The sequence below is a fragment of the Carica papaya genome, chromosome 1 (assembly GCF_054855325.1).
Source record: "Carica papaya isolate Zhongbai chromosome 1, ASM5485532v1, whole genome shotgun sequence".
Lineage (NCBI taxonomy): Eukaryota > Viridiplantae > Streptophyta > Magnoliopsida > Brassicales > Caricaceae > Carica > Carica papaya.
In genome coordinates this window covers 28859442-28881589 of record NC_142309.1, presented here as the reverse complement: position 1 = coordinate 28881589, position 22148 = coordinate 28859442, and the positions used below count along the sequence as shown (strand labels likewise).

The following is a 22148-nucleotide window of genomic DNA, read 5'->3' as shown; positions in this document are numbered from 1 at the left end:
CATTGAAGAGTTATCTGTTTCAGATAAGCTTAATTTCTTTAAACATATAATTTTTAATTTATTTTTAAAAAAGTCAGGTTCGTGTATTTATCTTTTTGCTATTCCCTGTTTGTCAATTGTCAACGCTCCAAATTTGAAGGAGTTTCTCAGGGGGATTGGAGAAGACTCTGAAAGATGAGTGTGGATTGGACCCAACTCCCAAAAGAATTGGTGGATATAATCTCCAAAAAACTCACTATCTATGGCGATTACCTCCGGTTTCAGGCCGTGTGTCGCACGTGGCGGTCCTCCGTACCCAGTATTCCGACCCATCTCCCTCCTCAGCTCCCATGGCTTATGCTTCCCAAATCCCAGTCCCGGCTCCAACCTCGCCGTGCCTTCTTCGATCTTTCCAACCACAAGGTCCACATCCTCAACCTCTCAGAAGCAGCTTCGCGCAAGCGCAGTTGCGGCTCCTCCCACGGCTGGCTCGTACTCCTCGACGAAACCCCTGAGGTTATACTTCTAAATCCGCTCTCTCGGGCCAAGCTTTTTCTCCCTCCGCTCTCCTCTTTCCCTAATGTTATAGCCTTCAATTATTCTCATATCGGCCGAGAATACTTACTTCTTTTACTCTCTTCCGGCGATCGCTACACGCGCAATCTAAGGCAAATGCGTGATTACTTCATCAAGAAAGTCGTATTATCCTCCAGTCCCGGGATGGATACAGGCTTCTTCGCATTAGCGATTCTGAATCAAACTGGCGATTTAGCCTACTGCAGAAACGGAGACAACTGTTGGAGGTTGATTGAAGGCTTGCTTTCTTATTGTGAAGATGTCATCTTCTTCAAGGGATCATTCTACGCTGTCGATAAGTACGGAACAATCATGGTGTGTGATCTTCGGGGCTATACGCCTAAGATTTCGATCGTCGAAACGCCACGACAACTCGGTGGTGATATGCAGTATTTGGTTGGTTTGGGAGACGAGTTGTTGCTGGTGACCCGGTATCTTGATCTTGAGTTGGATTTCGAGCCTAGTAGGCAGAATTTGATCTTTAGGACCAATCGCTTTGAGGTGTTCAGGCTTGACGCGAGCGGGTTACAGTGGGAGAGAATCTTAAACTTGGGCGATAATATGATATTTGTGGGTGAAAATTCTTCATTGTCATTTTCAGCTTCTGATTTTCCAGGTTGTACCGGGAACTGCGTATATTACACCGATGATTATTCCTACACTAATGATGGGGTTTTCATAGAACCCGATTTGGGCATTTACAGGTTATCAGACGGAAGCATCGAGCCGTTGCCCTGCTACCCTGCGAATTCTTTTTATGGGCTACAGTGGCCACCTCCGATTTGGATTACCCCTAATCCGTGCTAAATAAAGGTCAGTACAAGTGCTTTATGTAAATTACAGGTTTGATTCAAAACTTCATTGATCGAGTATTTTGAAGCATATAGATTTCAAGATGCAGCGTTGTAAGAATTTTAGTTCTGATGCTTGGTCAGGTCCAATGGCAATTAATAGATTGCCTACCAAATAAGATTTATGATAGTCATAATAGTAACCTAGTTATAATACAAGGAATAATAATTCAAATGTGTGAATTGCTTATTAGGCTAAGAACAGTCCCACTTGGATATACATTCATCAAATCATCAAAATTTGTGGAATTCCTTTCGAAATAATTCTTGAGTTCGTATGTATTGACTGACAGGCTGAAGGGATTTTGCTCGGGGAAACAGGTAACCTAGCCATGTGCTGTGTGGGTTGTGTTATAAAACAGATGAAGATGATACACTTGCTATCTTGTGCTGTTCAGTTCTGTTCTGTTCTGTTATATGCTTAATATATTCAAGATCTTTGGAGCTTATGTTTTATGGGTAAATCAATCAGTGTGTACTGCGCTATTGGGCATATTGTTGGATCAAGAACTGGCAAGTGCTATTGTTTATGGTTTCATCTGGGGGCTTATCTGCATTAAACATATAACTTATTACAATCTGATCAGCAGATTCTGGCCCCAAAATTTGGCAGCCACAGACACGTGATTTGATCAGCAGAGCCTGGGTTTTTTTGATAATCTCCACAACATTAAAATTTTCCAGGAACAGGATGGATTTCACCTGCTCAAAGTTCAAGCCTGGCCACCACCTAGGCAATTCTCCAAATTTGGTGTTCAGTGAACAGAGATTCTTCTGATTTTTGCTTTGTGTGCGTGTTTCTTATCTCTGTCTTTGAGCTGGGGAAACCCAGTTCAGTGGATGTCTCCAAGGCCCAGTTCATATCTACCTCGTAACTCTCGCAAGCACAAAATCTTTCTTTTCTAGATTTTTATTGGTTATTGTTGAATGCCAATCTTGGTGTAATAAGCTTTTAAGAGTTTCTTGATCTGATAGTCAGGTACGGATGAGCTCCATAACGTTAAACCCATCCAGAAACGTTGCGTTAACGATTACTTGTATATTGACCCCGATACAATTTAACTTTTGATTTGCCTACACGGCACTCACTCTTAAGTGTATATATGGACAAGAAGAGGTAAAATAGCAGAGCAGTCTACTACTAGGCTATGCACCTCATCGAGAAGACGGACAGAGAGTCCGTCAAAGGTGTACCATAATTTCTGGGATGGTCACTCTCTAACCCATATTCCATCGCTGGCCGGTATTCCAGCTCCTCATCATGATCGTACACAAACTCCGGTATCTCAATCTCCTTCCTCCTCACATGTTCCCACAAAAACTCTAGCCTCGTCACGTACTTGAGTTTCCCGTATAATCCTCCGCTGAGGATAAAATGACCAAAGGTGGCGAGGAAGAGTCTGGCCTGTAGTCCCGGGTGCACTACATAAACAGCCTCCAGTTGATTCTTAATATTGATCGGAATCCCATCGTAGATCGACCTGAGTGCTGAGATTCCCGGGAAGTTCTTGCCCCATTCAGTTCTCGTATGCACGTACACCACCGAAAACGGCTTCTCTCCAAGCTCTGGGTATATCTTCTCCTCCAAGTACTTGTTCACTGCCTCGATACTCACATGCCTCGCTGTTCCATACGATAACTCAAATCAAATTTCAAGAAATTATAAGAGCCAAAATTGTTCCAAAAAAAAAAAAAAGCAGAGTAGTGAATAGATTACCAAGGAAGAGGTTGCCGATGATCCGAAGAAGCTTATGACCACGTTTGTCTCTGCCTTGGATCTTGAAGAGTTGAAGTTTGTGGAGGAGTTGTTGTTGGTGGTGGTCAGGAGCGACCATGGTTTTGGTCATTTGGTAGAGTTGTATGGAGCGAGGGATTGTCTTGAATGCAGAGAAATATTAGAGGTGGGTGGGTTTATATGGTGACGAAAAGAGGAAAGGGATGAGATTGGGGGGCTTATCCCGAAACGGTAACTAAGCCGCCCACGGATTGAATGCGGCAAGCCGCTGGGGTATATTCTCAAGCATCTTCCGTTATGGATTCAAGAGAATCTGACTCAATTCATGTGATTTTCACCGATTCACTGAGAAGACGTGTTTGTCCAGAATCTTATCGGGGTTTCCCATACTTGCATGTTTCATCTCTGCCCTTCAAGACTCGTTATCCAACGGCTAATCTTACTTGTAGGGGTTGATTATTGATTGGCCGTTGGATCATCGTATGTGATGGATGAATTGCTGTTGCCGCTTCCATGCAAGCTCTGTCCCATTACATTGGAATTTGGACTTACCCTCTAAATTTCAGATTAAACCCATCCCACGCTAGCTGGCTTCCAAAAAAAAAGTCTTAAAAAAATAGCATAGCTTTTATATATATATATATATATATATATATACGACAACTTATATCTATACACAGTTTAATAATATATAACATATTACACATACACAACTTGTATACATGAAATAAGGGAGGGTCTGCTGGGGGATTTTTCAAATATTCATTCAAAAATAGTAGAAGTTTGTGGAATTCAAGTATCTTGTTTTAAAAGTTTTTAAGTTCACTTCTTTGCAGCTCTACACCTTCAATTAATTCCAAATATAATGGATAAACAGCTTTCTATTATCTTCAAAATCAGCAAATGAACAAATTGATGATAATGAAGTTTAAGTGCCCCTAAACAATCACGTAAACATACAGATGGATCCGTAAGTTAATAAAGTGAGCAGGCAAAAAGCACACCGAAGAATGACTCGTTCGAAATTCATCCATCAACCTTGCTTCTCGTAAACTCGGTCGTCAATCATGGAAGATTATGAGAATAACTTATTGTTTATCGGTCGCACTAGCCTTCTCTGGCATAGGGTTAAACAATCCTTCGTTCTTGCAGAGGTTTATCTGTAGAAGCAGGTTCTGCACTACTCCTTTTGCTCAACCAAACTTCAATACCCGTTCGAATGCAGACGCATTTGTTTCGAATCTAATTGCTGATGTGATAACCTGTACTTCTGTCTCTTGTTGCTTGTCAATTCATGCGCAAGTTTTAAAATTTTTGAGTTATCGTCACGGGTTCATTGGCGATCAGTTGGTGTCTGCTTATATGAGATTGGGGTGCGAGGAACATGCGGAGAAGCTGTTTGATGAAATTCCCAACAAAGATTTGATCTCCTGGAATTCATTGATTACGGGATATTCGCGAAGATCTTGTCTGGTTAAATGCTTGAACGCGTTGTCCAGGATGAGACTTGAACTGGGTATGCAACCCAACGATGTTACAGTTATATCTATAATCTCGGTTTGCAATCATGTGAGAGTTCTAAATGAGGGGAAATTTATTCATGGGATTGCACTGAAACTCGGAATGCTTGCAGAAACAAAAGTTAATAATGCTCTTATTAACTTTTATGGAATGTCTGGGTGTTTAATAGCGGCCTGTCGATTGTTTGAAGCAATGCCAGTCCAGAATTTAGTGTCTTGGAATTCCATGATTGCAATTCAAACTCAAAACGGGTTTTCCATAGAAGGGTTATATTATTTTAATGTGATGAAACGGGCTGGAATTAACTCTGATCAAGCCACCATATTGACTGTTCTTCAAGCTTGTGAAAATATAGGTAGAGGAAAACCAGCGCAGAGCATTCATGGTTCAATCATTAGATACGGTTTTAATGCCAACGTGGCTATCCTAACTGGACTTTTAGATTTGTATGCAAAGCTGGGGAGGCTAAAAGATTCCCATGATGTCTTTAGGGAGATAACTTATCCTGATAGAGTAGCTTGGACTGCCATGCTTGCAGGCTACGCTGTGCACGGGCGTGGAAGAAGAGCAGTGGAGCATTTTGAGCTAATGGTTAAACAAGGAGTGGCACCTGATCATGTTACCTTCACTCACTTGATAAGTGCTTGCAGTCACTCTGGGCTTGTTAAGGAGGGTAAACATTACTTCAAAATCATGTCACAAGTTTATGGGGTTGAGCCAAAGTTGGATCACTACTCTTGCATGGTTGATCTTCTGGGTCGCTCTGGGCTGTTGAATGATGCTTATGAAATGATCAAACTCATGCCATTAGAACCTAATGCTGCTATTTGGGGAGCTCTTCTTGGTGCATGTAGGATTTTTGGAAATATTGAACTTGGGAAGGAAGTGGCAGAGCTATTGATAGTGTTAGACCCATGGGATCCGAGAAACTATATTATGCTATCTAATATACTCTCTGCAGCTCGTTTATGGAAGGATGCTGCAAAGGTTAGGGTTTTGATGAAGGAGAGAGGTCTTATGAGAAGCCCTGGGTGCAGTTATATTGAATATGGAGACGAAATTCATCAGTTTTTGGTGGGTGATCGATCACATCCTGAATCTGAGAAAATACATAAAAAGCTGGAGGATGTAATGCAAAAAATTCGAGAAGCTGGATTTGTGTCTAGAACAGAATCTGTCCTGCATGATGTTGATGAAGAGGTGAAAGAGGATATGATCAATCAGCACAGCGAGAAGTTAGCCATTGCATTTGGGCTTTTGGTAACAAAGAGGGGCATGCCATTGGTTATAACAAAGAACCTCAGGATATGCTGCGATTGTCACAACACCGCAAAGTTTATATCTCTAATTGAGAAGCGTACTATTATAATTCGAGATTCAAAGCGATTCCACCATTTTGAAAATGGATTATGTTCTTGTGGAGATTATTGGTAATTCCTTTAAGCAGTGGTATGGAAAAACCAACTAATGTAAGATCCATTTGTGTATTATCACATTTTAACGAGGTACATAATTTTTATATTCTTTATTTCATTTTGCATTATAAATTTATACGATCATCGCGAACAATATTACATAGGTCAATATAAATTTTTTTTCTAATCTAATGGGAGGATTCATTAAGAAAGTATACAAAAACTACAACTTATATTCACTAATTGATAAATGTAAGTGTGTAAAAATTTTTCATCTTATTTTTTATAAACAAACTACAATACATATGGAAAATTCCATGATGTAAATATTACAAATCAATTTATGAATGAACTTTTTGCTAGCTGCTATCCTAGAAAGATTTTCCCTTCAAAAAATTGCCTACAACTTCTGCATTTGAAGAGGAATTATATTGTAAATATTAATTATAAAGTTTATATTATCATCTTTTGTTAATATTTTTCTATTTAGAAGTACCTAAAATTTTAAAAATTTATTTAAGTATTTAAAAACAAAAAGATAGAATTCTAAATTAAATAAAACAAGATTCAATTCATAAATCAAGTCGAAGAGTAACGTGTGACTCTCACACGCCACGAAGTTCATTTGTGCCGTTTATTATCACGTACTGCCAAAGAATGCGAGGAACATGTTTATATTTTAATGTATGCGTTACATAATAAATATTGAACTACTATTGAACGTGCGTTACTAAATCTGACTCGATTTACAATCATATCAACTTATTTAATACATATTTTTTATTTTTAAAAACAACATGGTTATAATCATGAAGTATATGTTATTAATTTGAATAAAAATTGTATGTTGTATCGGTTTGAAGATAAACATTTTCTTTGAAATAATTGTATACTCCAATATAATTAAATAAACTTTTTTTTTTTTTTTTTTTTTAGTTTGGTTTTTGCGTGTAGGAAGTCCCGGTGGAAAGCGCTTGTGTTGCAGAAATCTCAGCAGATGTGTACTGGAAGATATGTTCAGGGTTCAGAGAGTAGTCAGGAGAAAGACGGCCAAGTGCATGTCAACGTTTGGAGAAGGAAGAAAAAGAAGCTTAGAAATTAAAGCTCAAGAGCAGAGATGTCAGACTTGGATTGACACCAGAGAGAAAGAAAGAAAGAAAGAAAGAAAGAAAGAAAGGGTTTATTTATTATCTCTAATAAATTTAAATGAAATTATAATAAATCATAAACAGTAAATAATAAATACTCAATACAAGTAGTAGGGAGATTGAGTAATATTTTAGCAACAGAGAAAAAGTCTGGGTTTGCCTTCTCACTCTCACTCTGGTTGGCCATTCACTACAAAAGGCCAAAATCTTCACAACCGTTACCCTCTCACGCCTTCACCACTTTACTCTGCTTCCACCTTTTCTCTCACTTAATTTTTACCTTGAAATCTCCCCTTCTCTTCTCTTTAAAACCTTCATTACTATCCCTCTCCGTCTACCCCCCCTCCTCTTCTTTCTCACTTTGTTCTCTCTTTCCGGTGGCTCTTGAAGTCGTCGTCGGGAAATGTCGTCGTCTTCGGTCAGAATCAAGGCCCAGAATGGCTCCCTCGAAAATAAGGAGTACCCAGAGCCCCTGGCATCTCACGAAGATGTTATTGAGGATTCGATTACTTTTTGGGACACCCTCAGGCGCTTTCATTTTATAATGGGCACCAAGTTCATGTATGCTTTCCTTTCATCTCTTTTTATCTGTTCTTTCGGGCATCTTTGGTTTTCTTGTTGGGCGAGTAGAACATTAATAGATTGCTTAGAGCATGCTGTGGTCAACTGGTAATGGGAGTCTAGTGATTAAAACAAAAGGGAATTTTCTTTTGGGTTTTTATGGATGTCTGTTTAGATATGGTTTTGTGATGATTTTGTGCCTTTTGATGTACATTAAGGATTCCTGTGATCGGAGGAAAGGAGCTAGATTTGCATGTGCTGTATGTGGAGGCCACAAACAGAGGAGGTTACCAGAAGGTTTATTTCTATGCCCAAAGCCATTTCTATGTATACATATGTATGTATATATGTAATGTGTGGCAAGATCTGAAGCTTGTATTCTAAGTTTCTCATTGAAACTTCAACTTTATACTGTTGGATCGCATAGGTTGTTGCAGAGAAGAAATGGAGAGAAGTTGGCAGTGTCTTCAACTTCTCTCCAACGACAACAAGCGCCTCTTTTGTTTTGAGGAAACATTACTTCACTCTCCTCTACCACTACGAACAGGTTCATTTCTTTAAAATGCAGGGTCCACTGATCACTCCACCGGGTACTTGCTTCTGCTCTATTTCTTCTTTCAATCCAAAATTCATTGGGTTTTCGCTTTTATTAATGATTTTCGTGTTTCTGTTTATGCATTAATATTATCATTTGTGTTTTCTATCGGTCGAATTGTATGTATATGTATATATATCTGCAGGTGCATTCCCTATCAACGACCCTCCATGCAGAAATGAATTGGCTCTCGTGGAGTATTCTCCTAAAGCTGAAACACATAATCCTGACCCACCTACTGAAGGTTAGTTAATCTCTCAGTTATGGCCAAATTTTGTAAGAGGATAAAGCGAGTATAACCATACACCACAGATGTTTGATTTAATTTTTCTGGACCAAAATTCTCTGCTTAGTTTATCTCTTACTTATGAATTATGATACCATGGAATTACATACTCAATGCTGACTTCTTATATGTATATATATATGTACATATATGTTTTATGTGCATATGGATTTCTTAATCCCTTTTCATTAGGGTCCCACTACATTTATTTTGTAATTCTCATATGTGACTATTGGAATCTTTTGTACTAATGTTTTTCTTTTTTCTTGTATTGGAAAATTTTGTTTCTTTTTTATGTCTTTGTCCATAGTTGAATGGTTTATATTTTGTATTGAAAGCTTAGCAAAAGCTTTGCCTGCCTTGAACTTTTAGTGCCCATTTGACTTGGCATTAACCCATTTTTCTCCATTTTATGTCATGGGGCCTCAATGTTCCTCTACCTTTTATGAGGAACTGGTAGTAGTAAGATAGAATTTAGTGTCGTTTTCAGTCTGTCATGGAGAAGAATATGCGAAATTTCACCTTTTCATGTCAGAAATTTATCATCAATGTTTATGGAGTATTATATCTATACATTAAGATCTGATTGTGGTTGATTTTTCTAGTAGAATATTTGTTTTGATCTTTTTTAAAGGTAATTTAAGGACTTTAGGCCACAGTAGGTCCTTCTAAGATAACTAAACAGGATTGAAATAATACTGTAATTGATTTAACACAAATTAACTCGAGAATTAAAAATTTCAATCAATTATCTGTGCAGGTTCTTCATGTTTTTCAGCTACTGGCACAATTGATGGTAAATTCGATTGCGGTTATCTGGTGTCTGTAAAACTGGGTTCAGAGACTCTGAAAGGAGTACTTTACCATTCCCACTCAGATCAGCCAGGCACATCTATCTCATCTCCTCAATACATGGGTGCTATCGTCCCGTACGACCATACTCACAAGCCGCGCAATGCTAGGAAGAGAAGAAGAAGAAGAAGAAGCAGAAGAGGGGAAGATCCCAGCTACCCAAAACCCAACAGAAGTGGTTACAACTTCTTCTTTGCTGAGAAGCATTATAAGCTCAAGTCTCTGTACCCCAACAGGGAAAGGGAGTTCACGAAGATGATTGGCGAGTCTTGGAGCAAACTCAGCCCAGAAGATAAGATGGTATTCAGAAACTCAAATCAGAAACTCTATTTTAGTCTATTGCCATTTGATACTCCGACGGTGTAGTAATCAATCTTTACAACTTAGAAGCTGAAATTATGGATTAAAATACATGGGAACCTAGCATTATTGATTCATTTAGTTTGATGATTCATGGGATTTTTTTTTGATGGTTTTGTAGGTTTATCAGAACATTGGACTAAAAGACAAGGAAAGGTATAAGAGAGAACTGAAAGAATATAAAGAGAGACTGAAGTTGCAGCAGAACATGGTGGTAGTTGAGAGGTGGGATATTATACCTCAACAACTGGGTTAGATGAAAATAATCGACAGTGAAACAATTCAGGACCAGAATTTGTGGATGTCAAACTGTTAAAAGACTGTAAGGAATGTTTTAGGGCATGGATATATATATATATATAGTACATACATGCTATGCTACATAGTCAGATGTTTATATAGTATTGTAAACTTTTAAGAAGTTATCCTTCATTTACCCTTTACTCATTTTATGATTTTCTTTAATTAATTTGGTTTTTCTTGCGGATTGATTTTTGTTGGAAGAAACCAGATATAGCAAGAAATGGATAAACCCCACGGTCAAATATTGTAAATACTAAATAGTAATTCTTAAAGAAATAGGTCTCGGAATTATTTAACAACCGAATTACTAAATAAAGAAGACAAATCACAAAACAAGCGAAAAAATTCATGGAGTCTTCTGCATATCAACCACCTTCTTCCAAGAATCGCGGCTGGAGATCTCAGACCACCACCTCTCCACATTCTTTCTCGAAGTAAACAGCTCTCCCCTGTTGGTTGCATTTACCAAATAATGTGTGTTTGGTAAGTGCGAAAGATCAGCCAAAGAGAATTCGTCACCGGCCAAAAACTGACTCTCCCCAAGTCTTTTCTCGTAAATATTCAGCACCTTCTCCAGCTTCTCTTCGTTCTGCTTGATCACACCTTCGTCTTGCTTGATCTTCATTCGCGGCGCAAAAGCCAGCTGGAAAACCAGAGCCGAACTTGGTGGGTTAAAGCTCTGTCCTTCAGCTTCCATCCATTGATCTATGGAAGCTTTTATCAGGGGGTTGGTTCCGTACAATCCTTTGTTTCCTCTTTCTGGGTACTTGTCGCAAATGTAGCGGCATATGGCTCTTGATTCTGATGTCAAACAAGCAAAACCCATATGGATAATTTTAGCTACGATTATCATTTAATCAAAGCGGGAGCAAAAGGGATTTGTGGGTAAGTGTACCAAAGAGGGAGATAGTGTCGTCTTGAAACGCTGGAACTTGACCAAACGGCTGTTAGAATTAAGCAAGGAAATTAGTGAAGATTAGGCGATGATGTACTTATGAAAGAGTAGGCACCTGACCTGAATCTTGAGGAACTCAGGCTTCTTGTGTTCTCCTTTAGCCATGTTAACGGGGATGAGCTGGAAATCCACATCTTTCTCAATGAGACAAGCCAGGACTCTTGATACAGCTGTGGAGAGAGGTGGGCCGTACACTTTCACCGGAGTCGCCATTAAAGATCTAAGATTGAGCAAGCTTTGGGGACCTGTATATGCTGTTTTTCTTTATCTTCTTCCCCTTCTTGAGTGTCTTTTTCACTATTTTCGACCATACAAGAAATGAGGACGCACTTCTGCGTTACCATTTTTAACCTCAGTCGCAGGTGGGTGGGTGAAAGCGTTAAAACGATGTCGTTTACGAGCAGCCAGGAAAGATGCCAATTAATATTTCTTAGCTTCCTAAGCTTTGTGCAAATGCTTCTTATGGGCTTATGATAATATTTCTAGCAGGAAAAAGAGGAGAAAGTGTTAAAACGATGTCGTTTATGAGCCAGCACGGAAGAAAGCCAAAACACGCGCAAGGAGGTTTGGCCAGGAAACCATGTGTACCAAATTATATAATAATAATTATTACCATTTTAGGCCCGGATAAAGCCCAATATTTTACCATTTTAGGCCTTGGTATGGCCCAATATTTTTAATGTTTAGGCCCCGCTATGGCCCAAAATTATACTGTTTTAGACCCAATTTAACTGAAGTTCCAAAAATATTCTTAAGTAATGAAGTATTAATACATACATATATACATATATATAATATGTACATATTAATAATTAATCGGTAGACATAACTACAATATGGTATACAGTAAATATTTAGTAAGAATTTATTAAAATTTAATTAAATAAAAAATAAAACAAATGAGTTCTTATAATTATAATACAACCAACAAAAAAAACGAGAGAAAACATTTAAATTTTCAAATGCTAAATGAGTATTCAAGTATAAATAAATTAGTAAAAGAATTGTATATATATAAATACACACACACACACACGTGCATATGTAGCTTTACTTCCAAAATTAGGAGGTTTTGTTCATGGGTAACTAATTTTGTTTTGTTCATAAGAAATCAACACAAATATATCGATATCTGCAATATATTTCTGTTGATACGTAAATGGAGCTTGCGTCGCAAGCATACATATACGTTGGGACAGTTATCCTGTTTCGCCAAACGACTAAAACTACATGGCAGAAGAGATCATACCACCATCTCCTAAATTTACATGTATATATACATATATAATTAGGTATATATGTATATATAATGTTTATGCATGCAGGTGGTAATGAAAAATACAAGATTTTGCTCGACAGAACCCATTGTCAGAGTCAATGGCCAGTTCCCTGGTCTGACACTTGCTAGAGAGGACGACACTGTCCTGGTCAAAGTGGCCAACCATGTTAAATACAATCTTAGCATTCACCGGTAATGCACTAATCATAAGACCTAATTGAACAACCAGATTAATAATTAATTAATTATTTCATTGTTTGATGAGGCAGGCATGGGATCGGGCATCTGAGAACTGGTTGGGCAAATGGGCCTGCGTATAACGCAGTGTCCAATCCAGCCAGAGCAAAGCTATGGGTACAATTTCAGTCACAGGTCAACGACGAACTCTTTGGTGGCATTGTCATCTTGCCCAAGCTTGGTGTCCCTTAATCATTTCCCTAAACCTCAGAAGGAAGTCGTGATCGGCTTAGTTACTTATTGTTTTTGGAGGTAAAAAGGGCCGGGAAAGACCTGAGTAATCGGCTGAAAGTTGAATTTTGTTCTTCTGTGTAGGTGAACAGTGAAAATCCGACGTTGAAGCAGTCATCAATGAAGCTCTGAAAGTCAGGCTTCGCCCCTAAAGTCCCTGACGCTCACACCATCAATGGCTTGCCAGGGCCTGTCCCAAGCTGCTCATCACAAGAGTACTCATATATACATCATATAGTTGCAGTTTTCATGGTTAATCAGTCACGTTTTTTTTCATACAGCAGAATGATGAAGATGCTTAATTATTTGCGAGGCTACACACTAACAGTAGAATCCGGCAAGACCTACATGCTTCGAATCATCAATGCTGCACTCAACGAGGAGCTCTTCTCCAAGATCACTGGTCACAAACTCACCATCATTGAAGTTGATGCTGCTTATACCACCAAGCCCTTAAAGACAGATACCATCATCTTCGGCCCGGTCAGTCCACCAACGCTCTGTTAACTGCTGATGTTGCTAATGGTGGCAAGTACATGTTGGCCGTCTCACCATTCATGGATGCACCCATTGCTGTTGACAAACCACAGCTACTGTTCTCTACTCCAGCGGCTCTCTTAGCACAACTCTGCCAATCCTTGTATCAACTCCTGCAACAAACGCCACACCTGTAGCAGACAACTTTGCTGATTCCTTGAGAAGCTTGAATTCAAAGAAATACCCAGCAAAAGTTTCATTGAAGATCGACCATTCCCTGCTTTTCACCATCAGCCTCGGCATCAACCCTTGCTCTACCTGTGTCAATGGCAACCGCATGGTGGCAGACATCAACATCTCCTTTGACATGCCCAGAGTTTCTCTACTCCAGGCTCATTTCTTCAACATTCAGATGATTTTCCCGGAAAACCTCTGAAACCATACAATTACACAGGGACTCAACCTGCGAACTTGCAGACCATGGGCGGCACCAAGCTATACAGACTCGCTTATAACTCCACCGTAGAGCTGGCGCTCCAAGATACAGGGATGCCAGAAAAGTTGAAGAGAAGAACCCAAGTTCGCAAGTGGTCTACCTTGGTGTTTGATATTTCCTTTATCAATACATTTCTAAGCTGCTCAGTCTCCTATAAATCATGAACATGAAGCAGTTGCACAATTGTATTAGTAGAAAAGGAGAGAGAAGATTTTCCTATAGTTTTAACGTTCCTTGCTCTGATAAATCTAAGAGCAAACTTTCATTATGTAGAGAGCAATTTTCATTATGCAAAACATGATAAAAGATTAACTTAATTAAACAACGTTGTTGTACCTCAAGTATCCAACCGTCAACAACAAACACGTCCAAGGAGTACCCATCTGTGGTGGAAAAAGCATGTGCCCCTTGAATGTTCAATTCAATCTCAGACAAAAGGAAGTCAACTGACAAATCCAAACAAAAAAAAAAACATTAGATATTGACTAGTTCAAGACCTCATATCCCAAGTCTGAAATCAAATTAATAAGAGACTATACACCATTCGCCATATAAAACACACAACTATATCCAAACCAAAGCTTGCTACTGTTTACTAATATAGAATATTAAAGAAATGGTAAATTAGGCCAAAGGGTATAAGAATAAATTACTGCCTTGTAATTAGTTGTCTAATTCTTTTTCCATCCTAAAAAATCTGTATATATAGGGATTTAACATTCAATAAAATATACATCAAACAATTGTTAACATATATCAGAATTCTGAATTAAAGAAACTCTAAATTCTTTTATAAATTTTATTTGGCCTTCAATGCCAAAATAGAAAAAAAGAAAAAACTAAAAGTGTTAGATCAGCCTTCATAACCGGTCACCACAGCCAACCACCTCTGTCAGCCTGACCACCAGTAACAGCCAAACAGACCTTCATTATTGGCGCTAGAGTCTTTAGTTGTGCATCCAGTCACGTGCGTTTCTATCCAATAGCATTTTCTATCCAGTTGTGCGCCTTCCCTCTACTGCAGCTGCTACCCCTGCTGACCTTCATCACCGGCAGCAACCAGAGGAAGTATAGCCACCAGAAGCAACCTTCTCTAAAGTCGCACAATGTCCAAACATGAGTGCGACCCAGACACAACATTCTCTTTTCCGTCTTGCTGCTCAAACGCAATTGCAACCTTGATGCAACTGCACCACCAAATGCGAGACACAAATCATGGTGTCAAACAACCACTCACTCCTCTATGCCACTCTCTACGTGCATCTCAACTCTCATTTCTTCTTTCTATGCCACTCTCTACTCTTGCAACCAAGTTCAAACCTGCATCAGGTCTGTTAGAGCCTGCATCGATCACCTGCATCAGCAACCAGGTCTATCTGAGCCTCTCCAACAACCTCTAACAACAGCCTCTCTGCATCAGTTGGACCTTCCCACTCCAGAATCATTCCTATGCAGCTGTGTGCTCCACACCATCGGCCACAGTCTGCCCAGTGACACCATTATTCCAGCTGTCAGCTTTAACTCCAATTTCACCCAGCTTGTTTTCGTACTATCGGTTCATAAATGTTGGAGGTTAAGTCTCTCCATAGGTTCACATTTCAATATGAGGAACACCAACGAATTTCAGCCAATCCAAGCTGTCTACCGCTTCATGAGGAAAGATTACCTAAATTGGTCCCAATTATTTCAGACCACCCTTGAGGGAGAGGGGAGAGAGGGGATACTCGATTATCTTCAAATCCAAGAGACCCATATTTGATACATGCAATGAAGATGATTCTATGATCATGGTATAGATCTGGAACTCCATGACTCCAGAAATTAGTAACACCATGATGTTTCTACCTGTAGCAAAAGCAGTGCGGAATGCAATTGACAAAACCTACTCCAAAGTCAAAGACGCTACATAGATTTATTACATGTTAGTAAATATTCTAACATGCTAAAAATCTGGTAGGAGGAACTGGACTAATATCATAGTCTAACCATGGATTGGAGTAAAGATGCAACTTATCTTAAAAAGTTTATAGAAAAAGATCATACATATCAATTTATGGCAGGATTAAGTCTTTAATATGATCAACTCTGAGTACAAAGCATAGGAAAAGAGGAAATATCGTTACTCAATGAGGTAATTTTCCATCAGAACAACGAAAGAAGCAGAAAAGAGGTCATCTTAGAACCTTATTCCACTGATACTTCAACCTTGATTTCACGAGGTTCCAAACCTTGCCAGCAAACAAAGTGAGCAACTCTGAGATCTCAATTCTGGAAGCGGTAATATGATTAATCTTTAGTGTATTTTTTACAAAAAGTGAAGAGACACCAAAGAGAAGTATTGAAAATTGCACAGTAAGCTTAGTACCTCCAGCAAAGAGTGGAGATACAAAACACCCAGACAGAAAATTCTTTACAGGTGAATATGTCAACCAACAGAAAGAAAAAACACCTGCTGACCTCACTGCTTTCAAAGATGAGATTAAACGACTGCCAAGTCGACTTTAGGTCCTCGAGAAGTCCATAGGTACAAACACTCTGATATGCTTTCATTTCTACACAGTTTAAATGCCTCAAATAAACTCTTTGAGAATTTTTGACTTGTAGAATCATGAGTTACAGATCAGGTGACAAATACTTCTAAATACTTTCATAAATATGTTTCCTGTCGAAATAATAAGAAAATTGTTATTGCAGATGGTTGACTCAATACTATTGCAAGCAATGACAACATTAAGATTAGTTCTACCTTTGTCTTAGAAAATATTTACATATTCCTAAACTGTCTACTAATCTTGTGTCGGTCAATAATATATCACAAGATTTGAACTGTAAAATAATATTTGACTTTTCTACTGTCATTTTTAGGACCAGAATTCAAAAAGATGATTGGACCTTGCTGAAACCAGAAAAGAATTTTACTATTTGAATGCACTTGGGGGATTTTTCTTTACTGTTATTACTGACCTCACACACAAAATTTGGGTCCATCATAAAAGACGTGGACATCCATTCTTTTCCATCTTCAAGATTATGTTTTCCTTATTATTTAAGAATTTAAACATAAATTTATATTATAATATCTGAGTTTAGAAAACATAATCGTGTAAGATTTCTTATCAATAATAAAAGAAATTTACTTCCACTTTGATTAATCAACAAAGATATTTGGGGATCAACTCATACACCTAATATTTCTAGACCCAAGCATCTTTACCACACAACCTAACACCATTACCACAAAAAAAATTTCAGAATCCACCAAAAAATTTATCCATTCAAGAGATCCTATTAGACCCTAGATTTTTTCAAGTGTATGCAAGGAGAAAGATGTCAAGTACTTAGCCCAAGCCGATCCAAGAATCCAACATTGATCTCGGAATTGATGTAAGTCCCAAAAAACCTACACATTCTAATAATGAGATACCTATTGCACTTCGTAAAAGTACAAAAGAATGTACTAACTACCTCATTTACATTATTTCATAATTTGTGTCATTTGCTAAGTGTTCAATGCCCCATAAAAATTCCTTCACAAGTTTGAAAATTGAGTATATTCTTAGTGCAGCATCTAATGCATTATTTGGTGAAAAATGAAAAAATATTATAAGTACGGAAATATAGGCTCTCGAAAAAAAATAAAATATAAAAATGATTAGATGTACTCAAATATAAGAAACCGGCGAAATGCAAATAGGTCTTTACAATCAAATATAAGACAAATGAGACAATCAAGAGATATAAAGTAATATTAGTGGCAAAGGACTATACACAACCATATGGAATAAACTATCAGAAGACATTCATATTAGTAGTCAAGATGAACACTATGCAAATGTTATTATTATTAGCTACTTATTTTGATTGGCAACTATACACAGCCATCTAATAAGGTATGCAAATTGAAGAAAGTACTGTATGGACTCAATCAATCGTTAAGAGAATGGTTTGACAAGTTTGCAAGGGTAATGATAAACTTGAGATTAAAGTAGACTCAAGGAAACCACACGTTGTTCATCAAATACCCAAAGGCAAGGAGAGTTACAACTCTTCTAGTATACATTAATGGTATTATCATAACATGAGATAATGAGAAAGAAAAATTGATATTAAAAATGTGTCTAGCAAAAGAATTCATAATCAAGGAACTATCTAAATCGAAATATTTTTTGAGGATTAAAATTGTTTACTCAAAATTTGGAATCTTTATATCTTAGCATAAATACATTCATAACCTACCGAGAGATACTGGCAAGTTAGCATATTAAACAGTTAGTAATCATATTGATCCCAATTACAAATTAGAATTAGCAAAAAAATATACACCAGTAAATAAGGAAATGTATCAAAGATTAGTTAAGAGATTGATATATCTATCTTCCATGAGACCATTAGTAAGTGTTATAAGTTAATTCTGCACAATTCGAAAGAAATGCACTTACAAGCAGCCTATAGAATATAGCATTGCCCAAATGAGTCACTTGTAAAAGGAATTATATTCATAAAGAGTAATAGACCGCTCTTAGAAGTCTATATAGATGCAGATTATACAAAATTAGTTGCAAGCAAAAGATATGATATTGTACCTTTCTTAGGGGCAATCTACTCATTTGGAGAAATAAGAAACAAAATCTAGTTGCTAGATCAAGTGCAAAATCAAATTCCAAATAATAACATAAGTGATATGTGAATTATTATAGATCAAAAAAAAATTCAAAAGATTTTAGAATCAAGTGAGAAAACTTCATGATGCACATACTATGACAATAAGTCGGTCATAAGTATTGCATATAATTTGGTGCAATATGACTAGACCAAACATATCAAGGTCAATAAACATTTTATCAAAGAAAAACTTAAAAAATAGCTTAATATGTATCTTATATGTGTTTATCAATTCTCACTAGTTAATGTGTTGACTAAAACCTCAAACAATCCAACATTCCAAACTCTTATTGGAAAGTTGGAGATGGACAACATCTACTACCCAGCTTGAGAGGAAGTGTTAAAGAAATGATAAATTAAGTTAAAAAGTATAAGAATAAATCACAACTTATGTAATTAATTGTCTTTTTTTTTTCTATCCTAGAATTCTGTATATATAAAGTTTTAATATTCAACATAACACATATAAAATCATTCTTAATATAGAATAATGTGTTCATTAATTATAACACATGATATTTCATGGGAGAAAACAAGAAACATAACAACTAAAGGACCTCAACTACCTGAGTTTTGAGTTTTGGCTTGTCGGTTGTTGAGATTGTAATTTCATGCATTAGCCTACATAAATGCAAAAATGTCCCAAGTTTAATATACTGAAAATCAACAGAAAGCTCCAGAAAGTTGTAGGGAAGTTTTAACCAATGCTGCCAAAACTGTTGCCCAAAAACTATTTCATTAAAAAAAAAAGCTATAAAGTAAACTAGTTAAGAAAAATTGAGTACATAAAGTGAATAGCACAATAGAGAAGAAATTGAAAAGCAGAATTCAACAAGCTAACCACCACCATCACACAAAATAAACCTCCCATCAAGCCTTCTAACAGATTATGATGTTCAGAAACATAATACATGCTATATCACCCTTTTTAAGGTATAGAGTAGTTTCTGTCAGAAACAGTCTAATATAAATGCAGAACCATAGACAAAATCTATCCCAGAGATATTGGAATTGAGACAATAAAAACTTCCTCATATTTTACCAACAGATCCTTGAAAACTCACTTATGATCGAAGGATCTCCCCAATATTTTCCTTTACTTTCTTGGAGAATATATGAACACTCTTCCCCATGGTTGTTTAATTTATTTTGATTCAAGACCTGTACGTTAATAATCCCATATGTACAACTTTTTAGCTATCTAACAATTAAATATCTATCACATAAAGAGCGACAGATGCAGAGTAAAACAAGGAAGAAACTCACACTCTAAAGAGAACTTTTCAGAAATATTAACTGAGAGAAACATGGACTAGCATTTGGGACAACATCCTTGTTTCAAAGTTTGAATTCTTTGCTGCATATACAAGCTTGAGATCAGGTGAAGAACCAAAGGTAGGTGGAGGATGAATGCTGAAAAAGGGAATAAAAGTTATTGCCAGAAATCAAGCAATTTGTCAAGAAGTGGCAATTTTAACTTAAGAAGTAAGACCAAACAGATATGCACATAGCCATGCCTGCCCTTGTCTGGATTATCTGAACATTGAGCATCTGCTTTCCCTAGAGACCTTAAATGCACTGAACCATCATGATTTCGATCAAAAGGTGAAAATACCTGTATAAAAAAATTCCTAAGATTCATTGGAAAGGACAAACGAGCCAAGCTTACAGTCAACTGCAATCTGGTAATAACGAGATATGCATTGTCTTTTAGGAACGACCATGTAAGTGGAACAAAATTCCCTTCAAAAGAGCGAAAAGCATCTTCAGGAAAGAAAGACAAAATATCTCACAGAATCTCATCAACATAAGCATATAACAGAAATTAGCTCAGCTTACCATGATTGTAGGAAAAATGTGCACGGTGAGTAAATAAAAGTAAAGCATGAAATCTATAGGCATGCATAAAGAGTCCAGAGGCTGATGCTGCAAACTAACAAATGAAAGGACCTCGTTTGTTACCTGTACAGGAAGGAATTCCATGGCGGGCCTGCCAGAGGAATCACGGGCCATATCTAATAACTTTTTGTGCATTAGAACATCTAGTGCTCTCTCCGCATTCACATCAAGTGAGCATCTGAAATTTCACCCCAAAGAATTTTTCTCAGTGGCTTCTTATCGAATCTCCATACATGAAAATCCTCAAGAAACCAAACCGTTTTGACTATTGTGAATATTGACAGTCACCAGTCATGTTTTGGTTGAATGATTGCATTTCATTACCCAGAAAAGGATTGAAATAAAAGAATCTCGTCCAAAACAGTTCCTTGACAGAAACTTAAATAAAGAAGAAGAAGATTATTAACTAGGCAGAAATATTTAACGACAGTGAGATCAAGATAATTGCAACTGGCAAGCTACAAACAAAATAAGCGTAAATTAACACATTATTTATACAAGTAATTGGATAAATTAAAATCCAAGTAGAATATAATGTAAATGTCAAAATTCTCTCAACTGACAATTCAAGAAACTATAGCATGGAATATTTCTTGTTCCATTGTTTTCTTTGCTCTTGACATGAACCAAACTAGTTTTGAGTTCACCGTAAAAAACTAGGGTTGAGCATGAGTGTACCTAGTAGGGAGTTTATGGAAATGAGCCCATAGCTCATCTTCAAAACCAGGAAGGCTTGCCTCTTCAATATTCAGTTCTCTAAGCCTACAGAGAATTTCAATACACACGTCAACCTTTTGCCTCTGTTTTCGGCTCTGGCTTGGCGCAAAGACAACAGCTCTGCTACTGCAACTCTCCGTATCCCCCGTCACTGAAACAGAAAACATAAAAAAATCAACCAAGGAGAAAACCAAAATACTCCTCTCAGATTATAGGAGGCTGATTTGAAGAGACTAAAGCCATGATCGCTGACGAGCAAGTACACATTAAACTAAACGAATGAATACATTAAGCGGTAGCAAGAACGAAGGTGGGGGAAATAGCTTGCTGCTTCCTTTTTCTTGATTTCCTTACTCTTCTCTCTGTCATTCGCTGTATCCGGTAATAATACTCTCCTCAGATTTTGATTATCTTGGAAGTTACAAGAACGTCAAATCAGGGCGTAATGCGCACCCAGAGGCGCGCATCTACGTGGATTCCAACTATGCTTTCTTGTTTTGCTTATGTCACCCAGGGGCGCACATGTGGCATGTGGGACGCCAAATTAGGAAATTAAAAAATAATCTACATAAAATTTCACCGATCACACGATAAATAAACACATTTAAATACAATTAGCTAAAATTAATAAGGAGTGAGAATTTTGCATTTATTTCAAAAGTTTAAGAAATATTTTGAACAAAACAACATAGTCTTAGGAGAATTTTGGATATTTTTATATAGTTTATATGATATTTTAATATTTTAACCGATAAAATTATCATAATAAATTTAATAATTTATTTTAATAATAAAAATATATAACATTTATTAATATGAATTATTAACTGGTATTGATAAAATATTTTTAAAATAATTTTATTATTGAATAATTTTAAAATTTGATTTTGAATCCACACATCTTTGTGGCCGCACCCAAAGAAATAAAAAAACTGAGTTACGGGCTACGAAATTTTTAAAGCCTATCTTCTTCTAATTGAAGAAGACTCAAAAATTAATCTGAGCCGTTGATA

General features: G+C 37.1%; 6 protein-coding genes and 1 pseudogene across 51 annotated transcripts; 4 read left to right on the top strand and 3 right to left on the bottom strand.

Annotated features, from left to right (window-relative positions):
• Positions 1 to 174: 174 nt before the first annotated feature.
• On the top strand, positions 175 to 2492 carry LOC110818025 (F-box protein SKIP23-like). The gene is made up of 2 exons (XM_022046763.2): positions 175 to 1368; positions 1700 to 2492. Exon 1 carries the CDS (start codon positions 175 to 177, stop codon positions 1360 to 1362), a length of 1188 nt encoding a protein of 395 aa, XP_021902455.1. The 3' UTR covers positions 1363 to 1368; positions 1700 to 2492.
• LOC110818027 (uncharacterized) lies at positions 2416 to 3259 on the bottom strand. The gene is made up of 2 exons (XM_022046764.2): positions 3124 to 3259; positions 2416 to 3029 (listed from the first exon to the last, which is right to left on the bottom strand). The coding sequence occupies exons 1-2, from the start codon at positions 3251 to 3253 to the stop codon at positions 2548 to 2550; spliced, it is 612 nt and encodes a 203-aa protein (XP_021902456.1). The 5' UTR covers positions 3254 to 3259; the 3' UTR covers positions 2416 to 2547.
• A 191-nt stretch (positions 3260 to 3450) lies between these two features.
• On the top strand, positions 3451 to 6190 carry LOC110818112 (Tetratricopeptide repeat (TPR)-like superfamily protein). Its single transcript, XM_022046871.2, has one exon. It carries the CDS (start codon positions 4219 to 4221, stop codon positions 6094 to 6096), a length of 1878 nt encoding a protein of 625 aa, XP_021902563.2. The 5' UTR covers positions 3451 to 4218; the 3' UTR covers positions 6097 to 6190.
• Positions 6191 to 7350: 1160 nt separating this feature from the next.
• LOC110818253 (HMG (high mobility group) box protein with ARID/BRIGHT DNA-binding domain-containing protein) lies at positions 7351 to 10326 on the top strand. The gene is made up of 6 exons (XM_022047047.2): positions 7351 to 7786; positions 8005 to 8083; positions 8214 to 8376; positions 8527 to 8625; positions 9428 to 9819; positions 10001 to 10326. The coding sequence occupies exons 1-6, from the start codon at positions 7629 to 7631 to the stop codon at positions 10133 to 10135; spliced, it is 1026 nt and encodes a 341-aa protein (XP_021902739.1). The 5' UTR covers positions 7351 to 7628; the 3' UTR covers positions 10136 to 10326.
• A 98-nt stretch (positions 10327 to 10424) lies between these two features.
• Positions 10425 to 11548, bottom strand: LOC110818254 (glutathione S-transferase-like). The gene is made up of 3 exons (XM_022047048.2): positions 11198 to 11548; positions 11078 to 11126; positions 10425 to 10983 (listed from the first exon to the last, which is right to left on the bottom strand). The coding sequence occupies exons 1-3, from the start codon at positions 11348 to 11350 to the stop codon at positions 10529 to 10531; spliced, it is 657 nt and encodes a 218-aa protein (XP_021902740.1). The 5' UTR covers positions 11351 to 11548; the 3' UTR covers positions 10425 to 10528.
• A 1085-nt stretch (positions 11549 to 12633) lies between these two features.
• On the bottom strand, positions 12634 to 21546 carry LOC110818266 (serine/threonine-protein kinase STY8-like). 46 transcript variants are annotated; one of them, XM_088209099.1, is made up of 10 exons: positions 21097 to 21542; positions 20482 to 20596; positions 20037 to 20134; positions 19786 to 19932; positions 19086 to 19140; positions 16041 to 16519; positions 15901 to 15942; positions 14782 to 15702; positions 14194 to 14303; positions 12634 to 14008 (listed from the first exon to the last, which is right to left on the bottom strand). In XM_088209099.1, exons 1-4 carry the CDS (start codon positions 21300 to 21302, stop codon positions 19812 to 19814), a joined length of 540 nt encoding a protein of 179 aa, XP_088065225.1. In that variant the 5' UTR covers positions 21303 to 21542; the 3' UTR covers positions 12634 to 14008; positions 14194 to 14303; positions 14782 to 15702; positions 15901 to 15942; positions 16041 to 16519; positions 19086 to 19140; positions 19786 to 19811. The 46 variants fall into 46 exon arrangements, with proteins under 46 accessions (XP_088065225.1, XP_088065243.1, XP_088065249.1 ...); XM_088209117.1 differs by having other exon boundaries at positions 16063 to 16519; XM_088209123.1 differs by having other exon boundaries at positions 14782 to 15942; positions 16041 to 16125; positions 16223 to 16519.
• Positions 13134 to 14036, top strand: LOC110818113 (laccase-22 pseudogene; annotated as a pseudogene).
• Positions 21547 to 22148: the final 602 nt, after the last annotated feature.

Excerpts from the sequence above, each read along its gene's own strand:
- LOC110818025 (XM_022046763.2), top strand. The coding sequence starts at position 175 with ATGAGTGTGGATTGGACCCAACTCCCAAAAGAATTGGTGGATATAATC.
- LOC110818027 (XM_022046764.2), bottom strand. The coding sequence starts at position 3,253 with ATGACCAAAACCATGGTCGCTCCTGACCACCACCAACAACAACTCCTC. Across the intron at positions 3,030-3,123 it reads CATCGGCAACCTCTTCCTTG|CGAGGCATGTGAGTATCGAG; the intron begins GTAATCTATTCA and ends CGTATGGAACAG.
- LOC110818112 (XM_022046871.2), top strand. The coding sequence starts at position 4,219 with ATGAGAATAACTTATTGTTTATCGGTCGCACTAGCCTTCTCTGGCATA.
- LOC110818253 (XM_022047047.2), top strand. The coding sequence starts at position 7,629 with ATGTCGTCGTCTTCGGTCAGAATCAAGGCCCAGAATGGCTCCCTCGAA. Across the intron at positions 8,084-8,213 it reads ACAGAGGAGGTTACCAGAAG|GTTGTTGCAGAGAAGAAATG; the intron begins GTTTATTTCTAT and ends TGGATCGCATAG. Across the intron at positions 9,820-10,000 it reads TCAGCCCAGAAGATAAGATG|GTTTATCAGAACATTGGACT; the intron begins GTATTCAGAAAC and ends ATGGTTTTGTAG.
- LOC110818254 (XM_022047048.2), bottom strand. The coding sequence starts at position 11,350 with ATGGCGACTCCGGTGAAAGTGTACGGCCCACCTCTCTCCACAGCTGTA. Across the intron at positions 11,127-11,197 it reads CTGAGTTCCTCAAGATTCAG|CCGTTTGGTCAAGTTCCAGC; the intron begins GTCAGGTGCCTA and ends TAATTCTAACAG. Across the intron at positions 10,984-11,077 it reads CGACACTATCTCCCTCTTTG|AATCAAGAGCCATATGCCGC; the intron begins GTACACTTACCC and ends GTTTGACATCAG.
- LOC110818266 (XM_088209185.1), bottom strand. The coding sequence starts at position 21,302 with ATGTTTTCTGTTTCAGTGACGGGGGATACGGAGAGTTGCAGTAGCAGA. Across the intron at positions 20,597-21,096 it reads TTCCATAAACTCCCTACTAG|ATGCTCACTTGATGTGAATG; the intron begins GTACACTCATGC and ends GTGAAATTTCAG. Across the intron at positions 20,135-20,481 it reads TGGAATTCCTTCCTGTACAG|GTATTTTCACCTTTTGATCG; the intron begins GTAACAAACGAG and ends TTTTTTATACAG.